General features: G+C 36.6%; 1 protein-coding gene across 22 annotated transcripts in view; it reads right to left on the reverse strand.

Annotated features, from left to right (window-relative positions):
- LOC127432221 (ARF GTPase-activating protein GIT2-like) overlaps window positions 1-22,636 on the reverse strand; it is a 33,450-nt gene that overhangs the window by 6,705 nt on the left and 4,109 nt on the right. For 2 of the 22 annotated variants that reach the window (XR_007895724.1, XM_051683127.1), the window contains exons 5-15: window positions 22,438-22,524; window positions 22,011-22,141; window positions 19,867-19,961; window positions 19,742-19,787; window positions 19,485-19,536; window positions 19,226-19,298; window positions 17,651-17,748; window positions 17,417-17,528; window positions 16,793-16,935; window positions 16,184-16,336; window positions 14,849-15,058 (exon numbers count right to left, since the gene is read on the reverse strand). Coding sequence is in view for 18 of the 22 variants with exons in the window: in XM_051683127.1 (XP_051539087.1) it covers window positions 14,849-15,058; window positions 16,184-16,336; window positions 16,793-16,935; window positions 17,417-17,528; window positions 17,651-17,748; window positions 19,226-19,298; window positions 19,485-19,536; window positions 19,742-19,787; window positions 19,867-19,961; window positions 22,011-22,141; window positions 22,438-22,524 (1,200 nt within the window). In the remaining 4 variants the exon portion in view is untranslated. Of the gene's footprint in view, window positions 1-644; window positions 735-1,527; window positions 1,738-2,865; window positions 3,019-3,474; window positions 3,618-4,098; window positions 4,211-4,332; window positions 4,431-6,316; window positions 8,524-8,664; window positions 8,729-11,448; window positions 11,623-12,944; window positions 13,028-13,965; window positions 14,056-14,848; window positions 15,059-16,183; window positions 16,337-16,792; window positions 16,936-17,416; window positions 17,529-17,650; window positions 17,749-19,225; window positions 19,299-19,484; window positions 19,537-19,741; window positions 19,788-19,866; window positions 19,962-22,010; window positions 22,142-22,437; window positions 22,525-22,636 lie in introns of those variants that run through there. The other 20 variants (XM_051683116.1, XM_051683117.1, XM_051683132.1 and 17 more) reach the window with 20 other exon arrangements.

The following is a 22,636-nucleotide window of genomic DNA, read 5'->3' on the forward strand; positions in this document are numbered from 1 at the left end:
AGATGTGTTATTATTCAGATAGCTAGCTACCTATAAACATGTCAACACTTAACATTACATAACATTTATGCATCTGGCAGATGCTTTTATCCAAAGCAGAGTACGGTGTGTTCATGCTGTATATTTTTTCAATCAGTATATTTGCGTGCACTTTAATTTTATTTCAGTCGAACTAAAACAATAATTTGTCTAATGTCATGTAAATGCTTTGGACTGAATTAAATCCAACTATTCTGATTTGAGGCAAATCAGACTAACAGACCTAGACAATGCAAATGTAGCTCAGCTTTGTCCAGCATGTTCTCCGAATGTAAACGTAGTGACAATGTGTTCACTGGGAGTTTGCGTAACTAGAAGCAACTGTGTTCGCATACTTGCGCATGGTATGTTTCAAGCCTAAGATATCAGAGATCCAGGGAATGCTTCGCACATCCAGCAAAGTGGTGAGTAATGTTAATGACTGCCATCTCTCAATATGCAGGTCAATCTAGTTTAAGGTTAGTAGTCCAGCAAAGGAACAAGGAGGGACTTGTTGTTCATTGGTTTCAGCTGTTGGATAGATCTGAGGTTCATGCACTGAGTGAATGGGGGACAGGTAGAAGAGAAGCCCTATCAACAGCCCGTTCACTGAGCAGGTACTTCACCCTTTGGGTTCTCTCATTCCATGACCAGGACAGAGATGAGGGGAACGAGGGAAGGGATGAGAAGGCGGTCACGGAGGGACCCTTCCCAATCTAGAAAGGGTTCAGATTACGTTTTAAGTGGGCAAAGGGATTTGTTTAATATGAATGCATAAAACGAGAGCAAAAAAGAGGCTATCAAAACATACCTGAAGTGATGATTCAATGGTTTACCAGCTGAGCTAACAGATTAAAGGGGTAGTTTACCCAAAAATGAAAATTCGGTCATAATTTACGTGAGAAAGGAGATCGGGAGATTCAAGATACTTTTCAGTGTAAACATCAACGTCTTTTCATGTTCATGAGCACTATGAGCGCGTAACAACTCAAGCTCTTGTGTAAACATGCGAGCCACCATAAACAAGCTTCTCTTCTAGTGCTCATGAGTAGTGTTTGTCATCTCAAACTTGTATGACTTTCTTCTGCAGAACACAAACAAAGATATTTGAATGGAGAAATTATGTCTGTTTGTCCATACAATGAAAGTGAATTGTGACCAAATTTTCAAGCTCCAAAAAGGTCATTAATGAGAGATGATGAGAGAATTATAATTTTTGGGTCAACTATTCCTGTAAATTTCAGGTTGTTTTATAAGAAAACCAATCGTATGCCTTCAGAAGACTTGGAATATGATGCACGGACCACATCGACTACTTTATTAAGTGAGGCAAATCTCCTTTGTCTTCCACATAAGAAAGTCATATGGGTTTGGAACGACGTGAGGGTTCACGTCGAGAGTTAATGTTGACAATTTTCATTTTAGGGTAAACTACTCCTTTCAAAACAAAGTAAAATTATGAAATTGGAACTCCTCAAAGAATTCCAGCCATTTTTTGTTTGTACTTACATTCGAAGGCAATGGTTGAAGAGTCAGGTTTGTGTCAGGATGGACGGTCTCTCCTCTAGGGTGGTACTGCCTTAAACTGGAGCCAGTCTCATACATTGACATGGCTCTGCAGCCACGTGGAGGCGCCCTGTGTGGAAGGTCCTGCGGCCTTCCCAGACTGTTAGGAGTCTGCCATTTCAGAGAGCTGTTCTCGTTCTGAAGGGAGTTCAACTGAAACAAACCACACAATCATACTTCACTGCAGAAAGTCTCTATCAGCTATTTGGACATCTAGCTTTTAAGATCAGTGTACGTACCTAGATGTGTTTCCAAGTTAAACAAAAGAATGATGCACGACAACGTGGGAGACAGCGATGACTGTTCTGCCTCAACCAGGCCCGATAATTGGCCAATATTTGTCCATTTTAAGACTATCGCTATTGGTCGTAGACCGTGCCCACTTTGCCAAACAACAATGGCAGATCCCCTTTATGGTAGCAGTAGTTTCCACTTACATTTACATTTTCACACCAAATGAACTGAACTATTGTGCATTTTCATTTTAGAATTGATAGTGTACATCTCATTTGCTACTATTAAAGGAATAGTTCACCCAAAAATGAAAATTTGCTCAATTTCCCAGATGCGTAATCTAAAAGAAATATTTCAGCTCTGTAGGTCTATGCAATACAAGTGAATGGTGGCCAGAACTTTGAATCTTCAAAATTGCATAATGGCAACAAAAAAGTAATCCATAAAACTCCAGTGTTTTAATTAATGTCTTCAGAAGCGATATGATAGTTGTGGGTGAGCAACCATAAATCTCCACTTTCACTTTCACATTCTTTTTCTTTTGTTTTTTGGCATTTCACGTTCTTCATGCATACTCACCACCTACTGGTCGGGGCTGGACAAAGGTGGAGATTTATAATAAAAAATTATTTAAATATTGATTTATTTCTCACCCACACCTATCATAGTGCTTCAAATTATACGGATTTGGCTACTGGAGTCATATGGATTACTTTTAGTCTGCCTTTGTGTGATTTTTGAACATTCAAAGTTTTGGTCACCATTCACTTGCATTGTATGGACCAACATATTTTTCAAACAATCTTCATTTATGTTCTGCAGAAGAAAGAAAGTCAGACACACCTGGGATGGCATGAGGGTGAGTAAATGATGAGAAATTATCATTTTTGGGTGATCGTATTAAACATTGGCATTATATCAACATGGCATATATACATGAAAATATACCTACTCAGCAAATAAGTAAGAAATTCCTAGTTAATGGAGAATGTATAAGTGCTGATGATATGTGGTGGATGTGATGTAATGGCTCAGCAAACTTCTTACCTTGCTCTGCATGAGTCTCAGCTCCTCACTAAGATGACAATTGACTTTGAGGAGCTGCTGGATCTTTGCCTCAGAGGCGTTGAGGGCACTTTTCACCTCCATGAACTCCTGCACAGTGATGGGGCTGTCTGACAAGTCTGAAGATTCAGAGCTCTGAGAAGGGAGATCACAGTTAGACATTAACTGGAGCACAATTTTTAATTTAAATTTTAAATTGACCCTATTTACTTGAAAACACGTTCCTGGTTTTACTGCGCATGATTCAGCGATCCACATTACTCCGAAGAAAAATGCTGCTGTCTTCATAATCTTTCATAACAATGTAATAACTTGCTCCGCCCCTGAAAATAATTTTCTTCTTCATGTGACATCACCAGTCCCACTTATTTTTCAACCTCTCCCCACCAACCACCTGATTCCATTCTGGTATGTATTGCCAACTTTTCACAATTCAATCAATTTTCAATGGATAAAATCAAGTCCAGCCCTACTGTTTTCACATGGAATGTCCTGTTCTACTCATAAATTATTCTACTCATATGAAAATAAAATGGGTTGCAAATGCAGTTACTTAAAGCCAAACCAAACAACATGAACTCAAAGATGTACCTTGGCCCGCTCGTCTTTTCCCGATGTTACTTCCGGCTCTGTATCCTCATCTGAAGCCACGCTGTCATAATCCGGTTGGTCAGTCTCTGGACTTTCACTGCTGTGCTGGTTGCTAATATCCTTCAAAATTAACTCTACATTATCTGGGTGAAAAAAATGACCAAGGGCACAATTTAACTTTATTGGTCATTCAAGGAATAGTGGAAATGTAATAAAATAGTAAAACATTCTGTCCTTATTTACTGCAAAATAGATGAAAAAGAGGTCAATAATACTCACACAAACCTATTGTATAGCTTCAGAAGCTTTGTAATATAGTGCATATACAGTGTATAGCAAATATATAATAAGTTGTATGGACTACTGTTACGAAGCTTTTGTTGTACATTTTTGTCCTTTTTGGAGCTTGACAGCCTATGGTCCCTATGACCTGCTGTTGCTGTATGGAAAATATCTATGTGAAAATTCTTCAAAAATTCTCCATTAGTGTTCCACGGAAGAAAAAAACAGCACACAGGTTTAAAACAAAATGGGTGTGAGTAAATAATGAGAGAATTATAATTATTTGGTGAACTATTCTTTTCAGTTAATGAAGTAAAAGGCAAAACCAAGACCTTTCATCACCTTTGAAATTATCAGGAGAATTTCCTTGCTGACGGCGTTTGGCATCAGTTAAAATATCAATAACCAACGTTGCAAACTCATGTGCATTGAATCTCGCAAGCTTCTGCCGGCCCTGCAATATATTTAAAAAAAATGCCATAAACATGCCATGAACAGATGAGAACTGACTGATATCTTGCCAGTGATGGGTAGCGTGTGGTTTTAGGAAGTGTGTGCACATCTATGTCTATGTACCTGATTCCTAGTAGAAGAATATTCAGGGTTGACAGGGAGGAAAGGTACCACTGTAGTGTCAGTGACCAAAGTGCTGTGGTTCTGAGTTGCAAGCCACACTAAAACAGCACAAAAATTACATAATTTAAGGATAACGTAAATTAAGCTCAATCGACAGCATTTGTGGCATAATGTTGATTACCACAAAAATTAATTTTGACTTGCCTCTCCTTTTCTTTAAAAAAAGAAAAAATCTGTATTACAGTAAGGCACTTACAATGGAAGTGAATGGGGGCAAATTTGTTTGTTAAAATACTTTTTCAAAAGTACTGCCACAAGACATAAACAATATGCATTTAAAATTACTAATCTTTTCTGGGTAAAGTTAGAGCCAATTTTACAACTTCGCCGCCATGACGATGTAATGTCAACAAACCCTAAAACGACTGTAAAAATGACCATTTAAACAACTTTACAACTCAAATAATATATGAGTTTAAACAGAAGAATTACAGTAATGTAAGTGCTTTCATAAAATTATAAGCTTCACATTTCTGCCTTTAAACCCTCCAGAAATTGGCCCCAGTCACTTCCATTGTAAGTGCCTCACTGTAACCTTGACTTTTACTTTTTTTAAAGAAAAGAAGGGATCAGTCGAAATTATTTTTTGTGATAATCAACATTATGCCACAAATGCTGATTGAGCCAACGTCTTTCTAGCAAGTCAGTCCACTGTCGGTCATTTTTGGAACGCTCCCAGGAGGCTATTTCCAGTCATGAGAGTGCAGCTCCTATCTACTTGAATGGGGGAACACCAAAATCTCAAAAACTGCTTGCCCAGCTTATGTTTAAACAACATATTTACAATCAGCAGTAAAATCTGTCAACATTTGTATCATAAATTTTGCTTCTTTACCTCATATTATGCAAAAAGAAAAATTTTCCTGGCTTGTATAGCTAACGCGCATGCGCGTTCTCGAACTGATTGACAGGCGATGTCTGTATCTAAAAGGTGATTGGCTCTTTTACCTTTAAGGCGGGACTTACTTTTTACATCCATTGACTGTTGGATGCTAGAGCTCTTTGGTTGGGCGTTCCAGCTTCTTCCATTAATTTTAATAGAAGTGGCCCGTCTCTCATAAATAAATAGTCTCTGATTGAGCTTAACTTGTATTGAACCCGGAATATTCCTTTAAAAACCATAAAGGTAAAAGCAGTATTTCCAGGGTTTCAACACTTTTTGACCAATGAATTTCCATGCCCTCTCCAGTCATCTGAATAAAGAGTTTTAACATTCAATTTCTGAAAGATCTGATAATGAATCATTCAGACCAATTTGTAAATCAGTTCAACGGATAATCAACTCAAAAGAACATTTTATATTCATGAGAAATGCAACATCAATCTAGAAATTCCCATGACATCTCAATGACTTCCATGGCTTTTCCAGGCCCGATTTAATATTGCTTGGTCTTCCCAGGTTTTCTATGACAGTGGGAACCTTGTATTTCAGGTTAGGAAAAAAAATGAATGTCTTTGTAGGAGATACAGTGTACTGAGAAGTGTAAAATCAGCAGGTCGTTATTCAGTTTAAAGATGCCACTGGACAGTTGATCATGTTAAAGAAACCAATGAACGTTGACTGAATTGTAACGTGTACTATACTTGCTAATAATATTCAGAAACATTATATTAAACTGCACTGCTACAGTGACACATTTATCTGCTATTAGAATTTCACCTGCAGAATGTTACAAAGTTTTGGACAAAAAAAAAAAAAAATGAAAAAAATATATTACGACCAAGCTGATGCTTTGTTAACTGGATGATCTATGTAATGTAGGCATCATTAGTTTTCTCCATGCAATGGGAGTAAATGGCGAATGAGGATGTGTGCCTGTTGCTGAGATGGCAGGTCATGATCATCTCATGCTCGCTGTTAAGGAACAAATGTTATAAAATGCATTTTAAATAATTCAATGAATGGTTATTTAAACTATATGAATATGAGTACATAAAATATTTTTTCATTTATTTCATGCATAAAATATTTAGAATAGAAACTATATTCATTTTATAGTCTTTTTTTTATCCATCCATCAAAAAGTTATATAAAGAAATTCATATAAAGTTACAATTTATATTTTTGTACAAAAACAATTTCAACAAAAGCTTCATTAACAGCTTCAAAACATTTCGATCTTATATACAAGCTTCACTTTGGATGTCATTCTAAGTTGCAGTACTGTTCAAGGTTTTTAAACACATAAATGGACATGCATTAAAAGCATGCAGGCTTTTGCAGTTAAAATGCTGTTTTATTATATTCAGTAACGAGACTCATGGAAGCAGCATCAATGCATGATGTTTATCCCATATGAAGGCCACAGTAACCTTCAACATTGAGCAGGTAGATGCATGAATGCATATCCACCAGCTACAAGTGCAAGAAACACAAGGACAAGATTAGGCATACATAATTGACAACCAGCAGTTTACATGTGTGATAACCTGAAAATAAATATAATACAATGTGTTAAGTAATACAATGCAATACCACATAAACCCAGAATCACTAGCACAACAACTGGTGGCCGTTAGGCTATAGTCTGTGTTACTGGTGCTTTTTTTCTTCCTTTCAGACAATGCAACACATGAACACATTCTTTGGCCAGACAATGTAACTAATGAATTATCACTTAAATATCACAGTTTATTAATGGGCTTTTGTTGTCCAGTTAACCATGAATAAATTGCCATACGAAGACGTTTTAGTTCCACTTTAAAAAAAAAAAAGAAAAAAGAGGATTTCGAGAATTAAACATTGCAAAAATAAAGTCTTAATGTTTTCAAAATAATATCATAATCCTCGAAAGTAAAGGCCTATTATGAGATTATTTTCAAATCATTTATTCTCATAATGTTACAAAATCTTGGATTTTTATTTTAACTTGGCACTAAAACACTGTCATACTTTCAATCTTCAATGAGCTGGATGAATAAAAACCTTCACAGATAAACCTGGGATTAAACTGCAAAGAAATTATACAAATTACACAGAACCCATAATCTGGACTGGATAGCAATGAGACATTTTTGTGTAAAGCATTATTTATAGTCAAAATATTTATAAATAAATGAAACAAAGAAATTACATATTTCCAGCCCAAACTTGGTGGACTACATATCACATTTCAGAGTGTGTCACGTGAGGGAGTATATATTTTAAGTTTATAATTAAAACCCAAACACACAAGTTATGTATAACAGTTCACATAAAGCACTCCATAATATGACTATGCACTCTGAATAATTAATACAGTGGTAACACCAGGAGGGGTAAGGTAGCATTTTGCAGCAAGGCTTAAAGGTATTTATTGCACAGGAAATGAGGCATTTTGCACCCTTACATCTACGTCACTGTCACATTTTGAGTGAGCTGTTTTTCAAGACGGCACACTAACTTCACCAGCTTATTTTTGACAGCAGCCGAGTCCGACGGCAAAGAACCAAGTGATGATTTTCTTGTCAAACTGAAACCTAATCTGGTATTTTTGAAATGTGCAGGTAGTAAATGAATAAAGGCCTTGTTCTGTTTATCCACACACATGATCAAAACAGACATTGTAAGGAATAATAATAATACATTTTATAATACATACTTTTCAAGGTACTCAAAAGACACTTTACATGAATTAAAAAATTAGTCATAAAAACGATACAGTAAAACCTATAACACACATCTGTTAATTAGCACCATGGAAGCAAATAAAATATTGGTTTAATTTAAAATGGTTTTATTTGGGACAAAAAGTAGGCCACTGCTTATCAAGGCTTAGTGCCTTGAACGTTAAAGTTAATCAATGTTGAAAGCTGCATATATGTAAAAAATAAAATGATTTCATTTTTTAAATTCACAAAACAAACTGTGTTTTATGCAGGAACATAACACCATAAATAATACTGTTGCCATAAAACAGGAACGAAGCAAATTAAGATAATGAACAGGAAAGGTTCTCAGAAACTCATAAGTCAGTTACTGTCTTTGGTGGTTACAGTAACTAGTTGCTTTGCAGCCTTTGCAATGTCATAGGCACACTGAATAACCTGCTGGGAGTCGTGTGGTGTGGCCTTTTGACATTCACCCTGCAGACGACTGGCACTGGAGGTCAGCAGACGCAAGGACCCACGAACCATCTCAGAACTCGGCCTCTGTAACGGGAGACATTGGAAAGGTGTATTTCAGAGCAATTTTTTACCCAAATAATTACGGTCGATGCACAACTAACACAGAATATGAAGGGTTATGTTCCCCACTATGGCAACATATTTACTTATAGGGTGAAGACTGACCTTAGGAAACAACGTAGCCATTTCTGTCACTGCAACAAGAATTCTCTCTGAACACGGGACAAAGCTGGGACAAAGAAAGACAATGACTGTTATCCTGTGGGGACTAAAATGCAGGTAAGACAAAGAAAAATCAAATGTGTCTGATTAGGTCGATGAAATGCTTAATTTAAAATAACTATATAAATTAAAAATGTGAAATGTTGGCATGTGAAAGAAAACACTGGTCTAATCATCCACACAAAAGCTAAATACACCCTACAATGGCCTAAAGCTGAGCAGCTTGAAAGCAAAAACAATCCAAGTACCATTTTTGCACATACCAATTTAAAGGAATATTCCAGGTTTAATACAAATTAAGCTCAACTGACAGCATTTGTGGCATAATGTTGTGGTAAATAACGGTCTCGTCCCTCGTAAATAAAAATTACAAAATTAAAAAGCAGCACAATAACAGCTTGAATGGTCATTTTCCTCTCTGGCCTGGAAAACACGACAGTTTTCTTTTTCAAAAACTATTTGAAATGTGGACTCGTCAGACCACAAATCATGATTCCACAGTTCTACTTTCCATCTCAGACGAGGCTGAGAAGTCGGCGGCGCTTCTGGACGGTGCTGATGTATGGCTTTTTCTTTGTATAGTAAAGCCATAACTCACATCTTTGGATGCAGCGGCGAACGGTGTTGACTGACTAAGGTTAACCGAAGTATTCCCGAGCCCAAGTCATAATATCCATTGCAGAAGAATTATGTTTTTAAGTGGTTTTCCTGCAGGACAATGCCAAAATACAGCAACAAAGGCCCCGTACAACTGCCTAGCTGAAGACCTGCATAATGGATGATTGGGGGGGGGGGGGAATTCTGCTTGCTAAACTTAACCAACTTGTGTCTTAAGTGCCAAAATGCGTACTAAATGTTATTAGAAGAAATGGTAATGTTACACAGTGGTACACTCAACTATCCCAAGTTTTTTAGAGTGTGTTGCAATCATCTGATTTGAAATGGAAAAAAAAATAATTATAAATTTGCAAGTTAAAACATAAAATAATGTGTTTATGTAGTGCATTCAAAATAGCACAGGGTAAAAAGAATTTGAAAATCACTCCTTTTGTTTTTATTACCATTTTCCATACGGTCCCAGCTTTTTCAGAATTGGGGTTGTATAATGGATGTGAATGGGGCCAGTCCATAACCATTCAAATACACACCGTTTCAAAAGTATAGCCACAAGATGTAAACATTACACATGCTAGCATGATTTTAGTGAGATAAAATCACTTATGAACCTTTTCCGTTTAAAGTTATATTCAAAACTACAACTTTGTTGTCATGACGACGTGCAGTAACACTATGCTAATAAACCATGTAATCTGGTAACCACTGTAACACTAATAGATCCTTGATTTTATCACACTGAAATAATGTTAACATATAATTTTATGTCTTGTGGGGTTATCTTTTTGAAACTGTGTGTATTTACTTCCATTGTAAGTGCTTTATATGAATCGTGATTTTTGCACTTTTTTAAATAAACGGGCAATGAGTCAAACTTTTTTGAACCTAGAACATTCCTTTAAAACATAAATGTGACAAGCACAAGCATCACCATTCCTCATTCTTGGGGTTAAGGACCTGATCCACCCTCAAGCACACCATGTCAACCATCCACAATACTCCAGCAGTGTGGCAGTAAGTTTTGCATGGGCAAACTGCACTCAAATTTGAACACGAAAATGTAAAAATCTTGTATTGAGATTACTATTCACCATCGGGAAACCACAAAAAGCACAGTGATAACTAACCTTTTCACTTTATTTTATACTCTGAAAAGACATTATCAAGAATTTATAAGTTTCACTTTAGCCATTAAACAGGGAGCGTAGAAAGTCTGGGTGAGCTGAAATGCTATCCTACGGTATTGTTCTCCCATGAATGAATAATGATTGTTACTGATCTGAGACTGAACACCAGCATAAGCCAAGTGACAAAGACTCTGAAATGTCCATTCAGTGACATACTGCTCTATATCCTAATGGTGCTGATCTGAATATTGAACTTAAAATGTGTAAATTTTTCTCCTATCCCAGTTTATGAATATGTAACAATAAGTAAGCTTTTCGTAGGCTATTTCAAAACATTACACTGTTTGTTTGAGCATACCGACCAACCCGACACAGCAACATTGGCTCAACCAATGGTGTGTGTTTTGGCACGAGGCTATCTGTTTGCCCAACCAATAAAACACGGGGTGTTTTGAGGAAACCTGTTTGAATGTCATTCTTTTAGAAATTCCACTTGGTGATGCAAGTGGTGCAGAAATTACACACTTCAGCTTTAATCTAGTGGCTTTGGCTATTTTTAACACAACCATGTAGAATGTCAACCTATAAATTTGCTTACATGCATCACTGCCAAGCAAATGTTGAGAAAATCATATTGTCATAGAAAAATCATAATGTCCCACCTACAAAGAAAATTAGAAGTTAAGGTAAATTTACTAAAACCAGCCTCAAGAAACAAAATATTAGCATATCAGGCAATAATGAATCTACATAAATTTGTCTTTCCATCTTAAAGCTTCTTGGAAATGTGCTGTTTCAGATCCCAGCTGTGTTTGGCACAATCCCATCACTTGGCAAACCGACAAAAGAGATACTGTATCAAGAGGACTGAGTATCATCAGAATACTGGGCTTTTATTGGAGTCCTTTCACCTGTTTCAGTGTGGCACCATGCCACTAACCTACCCAGGCTGCTTTAACACAAAGCGCTGACTAACTTTCCTTACCTCTCATGATTATTCTCCTGTGCAGCTCTCAGTAATTCCTGGATGTTCTTTGTGATCAGCTCTGTTTTGCTGATGACATCCTCTGTACATGGTAAATTAGAGTCACACTCAACCTCAGATGGGTTTTCTGATTGTGGGACTGTACCGTCGCCCAACCAGCCGCTCCCTCTTCCCCTGTGGAGAAAATGGCAAGAACCAGCCGTCAGTCCATAGTCTTAAAAAAAACAAAAAATATTAAAAAAAAAAAATTTTTTTTTTTTTTTATTAGAATAGTGGTTCTCAACTGGTGAGTCACGACCCAAAATAATGGGTCACATGTCTGTTCTAAAAGGATCATGCACAGAAGGGAAAAAACAATGCAAAATGCAAATAATAAAATTAAGGCTGTCGATTTAACCCGTTAATTTAGTGCAATTAATTATATAAAAAATAACATGTTAAAATAATTCAGGCAATTAATCATGCCTCCTGACCCGTACCTAAATTCCGTTATAAAAATCTGTATATTCAAGCTTTAAGAACATATAACTTTGTGTTTTTACGAGCCGCGTCAGCAGGGGGCAGTCGGTCGCCCCAACAAACCTCACGAGCAGAGCAGCCACAGAATGAGAGTCGGTCACGCAGGACGCGTTCTTGACAGCTGGACGAAGCACAGCAGAATGCAGGGATCTTAAGATGCGATTTTCAATACAGTGTCCTAAAAATGCCGAAAACCAGTAAAGGGTCTGTCTGAAGCACATGCACATACAAAAATATTAGAAAGCGTCCTGTGAAAACAGGACAGATTGACGAACTGAATTGCAAAATGGACTGCAGTCGACTTTAGGCTTATGTTGTGGTTGTGGAATGATATGGGAATAAAACAAACAAATATAGTATATTGACTTCTAAAGCCACTTTTTATTTTCTAATCAATGCTTACTTGTCTACTACAATAATGCAATATTTTTCAATTTGAATTATATGAATTATATTATTTATATGGAGCTGACTTTATTTGTGGGCCTTTCTTTAGAAAATATTGAAATATGTGATTAACCGCAATGAATTCGATTAATTAATTAATCGGCATGTCATGTAATTAACTTGATTGAAATGTGTAATCGATTGACATGCCTAAATAAAATGCAACTGACCAAACAATTGTGCAAACTTGGGGTAGCAAAAGTAAAAGGTCTTTTAAAACGGAAGAGAAGACGCTTCCCATATCTGTTATTGTTGACATCAAAGGCCGTACATCCAAACAAACTCTACTGTCATTTAGCATAAAACAAGCCAAATTACCATAGGCACATGCCAACATGGACAAGTTGCATGATATTCCCTCATGAGCAATACTATGCAGGGTAAAAAACATAAATTCCAATGTTTGGGATAGGTCACCACTCACCACATTATGTTCAATACTGAGTTTGGCTCCAGAAGCAAAACCAGTTGAGAACTACTGAATTAGAATACATATGGTTTTTCAACCAATGAGAAGTGGAAAGACAAACCCAGGATCTTCCAACGCGACATGGTTAAGTGTTTTATCGTAGTCATTCTCTGGCATGTTTCTCTGGGCATCTAGGCTGCAGCCCTGTAAGAGTACAGCCAAAATGAACCTTCTACAAAAGCAAAAGAGCAACTTGCTTCTGACAATCAGTGCTTTCTCAACAAAGTTTGAAGACACAGCAAACCGTCATGCATTTTGTGTAGAATCAAAACATCAACATAACAGAGCTGTAAAGAAAGGCTAGAAACATTCTCTACTTATATGCAAGCCTGCGATTACATTCTAAATAATGTGCTACGTTGAGTTACTGAGGTGGTAACAAACCTCAATACTCAAGAGGGCAATAGAGTTTGCTTCAAATGTCTGTACCATTAAACCAGATGTGTTATTATTCAGATAGCTAGCTACCTATAAACATGTCAACACTTAACATTACATAACATTTATGCATCTGGCAGATGCTTTTATCCAAAGCAGAGTACGGTGCGTTCATGCTGTATATTTTTTCAATCAGTATATTTGCGTGCACTTTAATTTTATTTCGGTCGAACTAAAACAATAATTTGTCTAATGTCATGTAAATGCTTTGGACTGAATTAAATCCAACTATTCTGATTTGAGGCAAATCAGACTAACAGACCTAGACAATGCAAATGTAGCTCAGCTTTGTCCAGCATGTTCTCCGAATGTAAACGTAGTGACAATGTGTTCACTGGGAGTTTGCGTAACTAGAAGCAACTGTGTTCGCATACTTGCGCATGGTATGTTTCAAGCCTAAGATATCAGAGATCCAGGGAATGCTTCGCACATCCAGCAAAGTGGTGAGTAATGTTAATGACTGCCATCTCTCAATATGCAGGTCAATCTAGTTTAAGGTTAGTAGTCCAGCAAAGGAACAAGGAGGGACTTGTTGTTCATTGGTTGCAGCTGTTGGATAGATCTGAGGTTCATGCACTGAGTGAATGGGGGACAGGTAGAAGAGAAGCCCTATCAACAGCCCGTTCACTGAGCAGGTACTTCACCCTTTGGGTTCTCTCATTCCATGACCAGGACAGAGATGAGGGGAACGAGGGAAGGGATGAGAAGGCGGTCACGGAGGGACCCTTCCCAATCTAGAAAGGGTTCAGATTACGTTTTAAGTGGGCAAAGGGATTTGTTTAATATGAATGCATAAAACGAGAGCAAAAAAGAGGCTATCAAAACATACCTGAAGTGATGATTCAATGGTTTACCAGCTGAGCTAACAGATTAAAGGGGTAGTTTACCCAAAAATGAAAATTCGGTCATAATTTACGTGAGAAAGGAGATCGGGAGATTCAAGATACTTTTCAGTGTAAACATCAACGTCTTTTCATGTTCATGAGCACTATGAGCGCGTAACAACTCAAGCTCTTGTGTAAACATGCGAGCCACCATAAACAAGCTTCTCTTCTAGTGCTCATGAGTAGTGTTTGTCATCTCAAACTTGTATGACTTTCTTCTGCAGAACACAAACAAAGATATTTGAATGGAGAAATTATGTCTGTTTGTCCATACAATGAAAGTGAATTGTGACCAAATTTTCAAGCTCCAAAAAGGTCATTAATGAGAGATGATGAGAGAATTATAATTTTTGGGTCAACTATTCCTGTAAATTTCAGGTTGTTTTATAAGAAAACCAATCGTATGCCTTCAGAAGACTTGGAATATGATGCACGGACCACATCGACTACTTTATTAAGTGAGGCAAATCTCCTTTGTCTTCCACATAAGAAAGTCATATGGGTTTGGAACGACGTGAGGGTTCACGTCGAGAGTTAATGTTGACAATTTTCATTTTAGGGTAAACTACTCCTTTCAAAACAAAGTAAAATTATGAAATTGGAACTCCTCAAAGAATTCCAGCCATTTTTTGTTTGTACTTACATTCGAAGGCAATGGTTGAAGAGTCAGGTTTGTGTCAGGATGGACGGTCTCTCCTCTAGGGTGGTACTGCCTTAAACTGGAGCCAGTCTCATACATTGACATGGCTCTGCAGCCACGTGGAGGCGCCCTGTGTGGAAGGTCCTGCGGCCTTCCCAGACTGTTAGGAGTCTGCCATTTCAGAGAGCTGTTCTCGTTCTGAAGGGAGTTCAACTGAAACAAACCACACAATCATACTTCACTGCAGAAAGTCTCTATCAGCTATTTGGACATCTAGCTTTTAAGATCAGTGTACATACCTAGATGTGTTTCCAAGTTAAACAAAAGAATGATGCACGACAACGTGGGAGACAGCGATGACTGTTCTGCCTCAACCAGGCCCGATAATTGGCCGATATTTGTCCATTTTAAGACTATCGCTATTGGTCATAGACCGTGCCCACTTTGCCAAACAACAATGGCAGATCCCCTTTATGGTAGCAGTAGTTTCCACTTACATTTACATTTTCACACCAAATGAACTGAACTATTGTGCATTTTCATTTTAGAATTGATAGTGTACATCTCATTTGCTACTATTAAAGGAATAGTTCACCCAAAAATGAAAATTTGCTCAATTTCCCAGATGCGTAATCTAAAAGAAATATTTCAGCTCTGTAGGTCTATGCAATACAAGTGAATGGTGGCCAGAACTTTGAATCTTCAAAATTGCATAATGGCAACAAAAAAGTAATCCATAAAACTCCAGTGTTTTAATTAATGTCTTCAGAAGCGATATGATAGTTGTGGGTGAGCAACCATAAATCTCCACTTTCACTTTCACATTCTTTTTCTTTTGTTTTTTGGCATTTCACGTTCTTCATGCATACTCACCACCTACTGGTCGGGGCTGGATAAAGGTGGAGATTTATAATAAAAAATTATTTAAATATTGATTTATTTCTCACCCACACCTATCATAGTGCTTCAAATTATACGGATTTGGCTACTGGAGTCATATGGATTACTTTTAGTCTGCCTTTGTGTGATTTTTGAACATTCAAAGTTTTGGTCACCATTCACTTGCATTGTATGGACCAACATATTTTTCAAACAATCTTCATTTATGTTCTGCAGAAGAAATAAAGTCAGACACACCTGGGATGGCATGAGGGTGAGTAAATGATGAGAGAATTATCATTTTTGGGTGATCGTATTAAACATTGGCATTATATCAACGTGGCATGTATACATGAAAATATACCTACTCAGCAAATAAGAAATTCCTAGTTAATGGAGAATGTATAAGTGCTGATGATATGTGGTGGATGTGATGTAATGGCTCAGCAAACTTCTTACCTTGCTCTGCATGAGTCTCAGCTCCTCACTAAGATGACAATTGACTTTGAGGAGCTGCTGGATCTTTGCCTCAGAGGCGTTGAGGGCACTTTTCACCTCCATGAACTCCTGCACAGTGATGGGGCTGTCTGACAAGTCTGAAGATTCAGAGCTCTGAGAAGGGAGATCACAGTTAGACATTAACTGGAGCACAATTTTTAATTTAAATTTTAAATTGACCCTATTTACTTGAAAACACGTTCCTGGTTTTACTGCGCATGATTCAGCGATCCACATTACTCCGAAGAAAAATGCTGCTGTCTTCATAATCTTTCATAACAATGTAATAACTTGCTCCGCCCCTGAAAATAATTTTCTTCTTCATGTGACATCACCAGTCCCACTTATTTTTCAACCTCTCCCCACCAACCACCTGATTCCATTCTGGTATGTATTGCCAACTTTTCACAATTCAATCAATTTTCAATGGATAAAATCAAGTCCAGCCCTACTGTTTTCACATGGAATGTCCTGTTCTACTCATAAATTATTCTACTCATATGAAAATAAAATGGGTTGCAAATGCAGTTACTTAAAGCCAAACCAAACAACATGAACTCAAAGATGTACCTTGGCCCGCTCGTCTTTTCCCGATGTTACTTCCGGCTCTGTATCCTCATCTGAAGCCACGCTGTCATAATCCGGTTGGTCAGTCTCTGGACTTTCACTGCTGTGCTGGTTGCTAATATCCTTCAAAATTAACTCTACATTATCTGGGTGAAAAAAATGACCAAGGGCACAATTTAACTTTATTGGTCATTCAAGGAATAGTGGAAATGTAATAAAATAGTAAAACATTCTGTCCTTATTTACTGCAAAATAGATGAAAAAGAGGTCAATAATACTCACACAAACCTATTGTATAGCTTCAGAAGCTTTGTAATATAGTGCATATACAGTGTATAGCAAATATATAATAAGTTGTATGGACTACTGTTACGAAGCTTTTGTTGTACATTTTTGTCCTTTTTGGAGCTTGACAGCCTATGGTCCCTATGACCTGCTGTTGCTGTATGGAAAATATCTATGTGAAAATTCTTCAAAAATTCTCCATTAGTGTTCCACGGAAGAAAAAAACAGCACACAGGTTTAAAACAAAATGGGTGTGAGTAAATAATGAGAGAATTATAATTATTTGGTGAACTATTCTTTTCAGTTAATGAAGTAAAAGGCAAAACCAAGACCTTTCATCACCTTTGAAATTATCAGGAGAATTTCCTTGCTGACGGCGTTTGGCATCAGTTAAAATATCAATAACCAACGTTGCAAACTCATGTGCATTGAATCTCGCAAGCTTCTGCCGGCCCTGCAATATATTTAAAAAAAATGCCATAAACATGCCATGAACAGATGAGAACTGACTGATATCTTGCCAGTGATGGGTAGCGTGTGGTTTTAGGAAGTGTGTGCACATCTATGTCTATGTACCTGATTCCTAGTAGAAGAATATTCAGGGTTGACAGGGAGGAAAGGTACCACTGTAGTGTCAGTGACCAAAGTGCTGTGGTTCTGAGTTGCAAGCCACACTAAAACAGCACAAAAATTACATAATTTAAGGATAACGTAAATTAAGCTCAATCGACAGCATTTGTGGCATAATGTTGATTACCACAAAAATTAATTTTGACTTGCCTCTCCTTTTCTTTAAAAAAAGAAAAAATCTGTATTACAGTAAGGCACTTACAATGGAAGTGAATGGGGGCAAATTTGTTTGTTAAAATACTTTTTCAAAAGTACTGCCACAAGACATAAACAATATGCATTTAAAATTACTAATCTTTTCTGGGTAAAGTTAGAGCCAATTTTACAACTTCGCCGCCATGACGATGTAATGTCAACAAACCCTAAAACGACTGTAAAAATGACCATTTAAACAACTTTACAACTCAAATAATATATGAGTTTAAACAGAAGAATTACAGTAATGTAAGTGCTTTCATAAAATTATAAGCTTCACATTTCTGCCTTTAAACCCTCCAGAAATTGGCCCCAGTCACTTCCATTGTAAGTGCCTCACTGTAACCTTGACTTTTACTTTTTTTAAAGAAAAGAAGGGATCAGTCGAAATTATTTTTTGTGATAATCAACATTATGCCACAAATGCTGATTGAGCCAACGTCTTTCTAGCAAGTCAGTCCACTGTCGGTCATTTTTGGAACGCTCCCAGGAGGCTATTTCCAGTCATGAGAGTGCAGCTCCTATCTACTTGAATGGGGGAACACCAAAATCTCAAAAACTGCTTGCCCAGCTTATGTTTAAACAACATATTTACAATCAGCAGTAAAATCTGTCAACATTTGTATCATAAATTTTGCTTCTTTACCTCATATTATGCAAAAAGAAAAATTTTCCTGGCTTGTATAGCTAACGCGCATGCGCGTTCTCGAACTGATTGACAGGCGATGTCTGTATCTAAAAGGTGATTGGCTCTTTTACCTTTAAGGCGGGACTTACTTTTTACATCCATTGACTGTTGGATGCTAGAGCTCTTTGGTTGGGCGTTCCAGCTTCTTCCATTAATTTTAATAGAAGTGGCCCGTCTCTCATAAATAAATAGTCTCTGATTGAGCTTAACTTGTATTGAACCCGGAATATTCCTTTAAAAACCATAAAGGTAAAAGCAGTATTTCCAGGGTTTCAACACTTTTTGACCAATGAATTTCCATGCCCTCTCCAGTCATCTGAATAAAGAGTTTTAACATTCAATTTCTGAAAGATCTGATAATGAATCATTCAGACCAATTTGTAAATCAGTTCAACGGATAATCAACTCAAAAGAACATTTTATATTCATGAGAAATGCAACATCAATCTAGAAATTCCCATGACATCTCAATGACTTCCATGGCTTTTCCAGGCCCGATTTAATATTGCTTGGTCTTCCCAGGTTTTCTATGACAGTGGGAACCTTGTATTTCAGGTTAGGAAAAAAAATGAATGTCTTTGTAGGAGATACAGTGTACTGAGAAGTGTAAAATCAGCAGGTCGTTATTCATCTCTAACCTGCATCTGTTTCTCTTCTGTCAACTTCATCATAAACATCCATGGCTAGTTCTTCAAACTGATGATTACTGAGCTGAGAACAACAAAACAAGGTCATTATATAAACAGCAAACCTCAGGAGTCAAAAAGATGGTGTAATGAATACGATTTCATAATGCTCTGATGAGATCAAAAAACATTTTTAATACATTTTTATGTGGAGTGTTTGCCTTTATTTAGATTTTACAAACTAATGTATGACTGTATAAAAATAACTTACAGATTGAAGTTTCTTCTTTGCTGCTTTGGCCAATTCTGACAAATCAAGACTGCTGTATATAAAATATATGTAAGAAACAGTTACCAAATTCTCATAAATAATTTTAAGAAATCGATCAATCACATGCATTTCCATACTTACACATTTCTTATCCATATGGTGCGAGCAAAGAAAACAAATTGTATAATTAAGGATTATTTAAAAAACAATGCATTAAATGATCTGCATGCAAAAAAAAAAAAAAGAGCTTATCCTACCTATCTGCTACTTGAGGGATTAGAAAGTGTTGACCGTTTTTATGATCTAAGAAAAATAAAGCAATACTGAGCATTTTCAACATCTAGATAATGACGAATTCATATGTAAAACATACTATACTGACCTGGCTTTCTTCCACACAGATAGAATGCTATTCTGTCTGTCAGCTCAAACTGTATCTCCACCAGCCTGTCAGCAAGGTCCTGGTGTCCCGCTTGCCTGTAGCACGGCATAATAGATAACAGAACACAATACAAAGCACATATTACAATTTAATGTTAAATATTTATATTGGGGCTGTTGATTTAATGTGCTAATTCAATGTGATTATTTACCCATTAAAAAACGGTAAATAATAATCAATGTCCTCGGACTGTAATAAGAAAAATGAATAACGTTGGAGCAATTCAAGCTTGAAGTACCACCTGTTTTCAGCAGGGGGCAGTAAGCACAACTCCAGCTGTATAACCAACACACAGCTGTACAGAGAACAAACCACACTCAGGCTTGCTCATCACTAGAGACAGCACAAGATGAGAATGCATTCTTGCGTTCAAACACAGCTGTATAGAGTGCAATTCCAAATGCAGGGATCTTGAGACGTGTTTTTCTAAGTTTCAAACTTAATTTGATTTGATGTGTATGACGCAACCAAAGTGACACGCACCAAAAACATCTGTCTGACGCATCTGTACATTTACGAATCCTTAGAAAAACCCTTGTAATACATCTGTCTCGGACAGATTGATGAATTCAATTGCAAAATGGATTTCAGTGGACTGTAGGCCAATGACAGACTTATGTTCAATAATATGGAAATAAACATTATATTGCCTTCTAAAGCCACTTTTTTTATTGTCTTATCAATGCTTAATTTGTCTGCCACATTTAGTGTTGTCACTGTACCAAAATTTCAGTAGTTGGTACCGATACCATTGAAATTTCACGGTTCTCGATACGAATTTTGATACCACAGACAAAATATGAAAATGTGCTACAGAACACATAAGTTTAGTTATTTTTAATAATTATTTAAATAATTATAGTTTAATAATTATTATTTTCCAGAACATGTTTTAAAGTTTAATTTAATCATCAAATTTGTTTCTACTCAATTAATTCTTAAAACTTTTAATAAGTGAAAATATAATGTCACTGCATTTTTTTTTGCCAAACTTTTATTCAACAGCTGTCTTGCTTGTGATAAATTGATTAATTATTGTTATTATTATTATTATTATTATTATTATTATTATTACTACTACATTTTACTATACAGTTGTAATATATTTTTTATTCAAAGTTTTATTTAATTTCAAGCATCTAGCTTTTATTTTGAATCATGCTTTTAATATGACGTGTAAAATTCCGTTTTTTGCTGGAAGCATCACTTTTCCAGATAAACAGTTCGCGACACGGCCCAGTGTGATCACTGAAGACTTTTAAGTCATGTCTTAAATCTCATCTGTTTATACTGAAACATCTGACAAATGAAATGTAGGACACAGTTTTGGAGTGTTTGTATTTTAGACTACTGGTGTTTGTGTATGTGGTAATTTTGAAATGTTATGTTTTCAATTTTATTACCGTAAAGCACTTTGGTCAACTCTGTTGTTTTAAATGCAATATAAATAAAGTTGAGTAGAGATTAAAGTGCAAATGCTGTGATTTAATTATATAAAGTTTACATGTGCTGCGTGGTTCACAGTGGATTAATGCTCTGCTTTGTCATCTCATACAACGTGAATGATTTTCAATGTCTGTGGAGTTTCTAGAGTATGAGCAGTCGGATTAATACATTCATTTAAAGTACGCAGCTCATCCAAGTTAAGATTGCAGCCTTAAGCGGTTTAATAAATCACACTAATACGTGTCACTTGGATAAACTGTCCATTTCAGTAGTGAAAGAAGTAACAGAGGACACGTTCAAATTAAGCCTGTGAGCATTTTAAAGCTGCCGTGTGTGAATCATATTGCACACTGGTATCAGACAGAGTCGGTGCTCGGTACTGCAGAAACACTAGTATCGTTACACCTTTTTTATTTTAGTACCGACTTGGTAGCAAAGTACCAGTTCTTTTGACAACACTAGCCACAATAATGCAATTTATAATTATATAATTATGATTATTTAATCATTATTGTTATTTGGTGGCTTTCTCTGCAAATATTTATATAGGCAAATTACAATTTGAATTGATTGACAGCCCTACTTTTTACTGATTTTTTTCAGGTTTGGTGTCTTGTTCTGCCATATATTTCCCTCACCTGGCGTAGTCAATTGGAGTATTTCCAGAACTGTCCAGTGCTCCTGGATCTGCCCCGTACACCGTAAGCAGCTCTGCCTGTAACAGCTGGCCTGCTTTAGCTGCCACATGTAATGGAGTATTTCCTTTCTCCTTAAGAAAACAAATATATACATACATATTGGAATAATTCAAGACTGCAAACTCAGCCTGTGTTGTCCATGGCTATCTAAAACTCCTGCTACGCATGTTCTCTTACAAAGTTTCTGCCACTCAACTGGCCTGCAAAATATTAAACAGCTTTAAACTTAGAAAGCAATTCAATTTTATTCTAAACTAAGTGGATAAATACAAAGAGCTCTATCTATATTCCACAAAAGTTGCATTATATTTAACTACATACTGCATTATCACAACACAACATATTATTTATTGGCTTTTAAAGTTACCGGATGGAAAAAGTTAGCCTGCGCTCCCAGTGACAACAGCCTTAGACAGGTTTCCAAATTGCCGGTTCTCACACTTGAGTGAAGTTGCTGAAAACAAGTTTGACGTGACGCTCATCAACACAGTTTATATGCATTATTTTGCATATAATGCATTTTTATATACATCATTCATTGTATGAAAGATGTTTTTGCCCACACT

Source organism: Myxocyprinus asiaticus, chromosome 42, assembly GCF_019703515.2.
Source record: "Myxocyprinus asiaticus isolate MX2 ecotype Aquarium Trade chromosome 42, UBuf_Myxa_2, whole genome shotgun sequence".
Classification (NCBI taxonomy): domain Eukaryota; kingdom Metazoa; phylum Chordata; class Actinopteri; order Cypriniformes; family Catostomidae; genus Myxocyprinus; species Myxocyprinus asiaticus.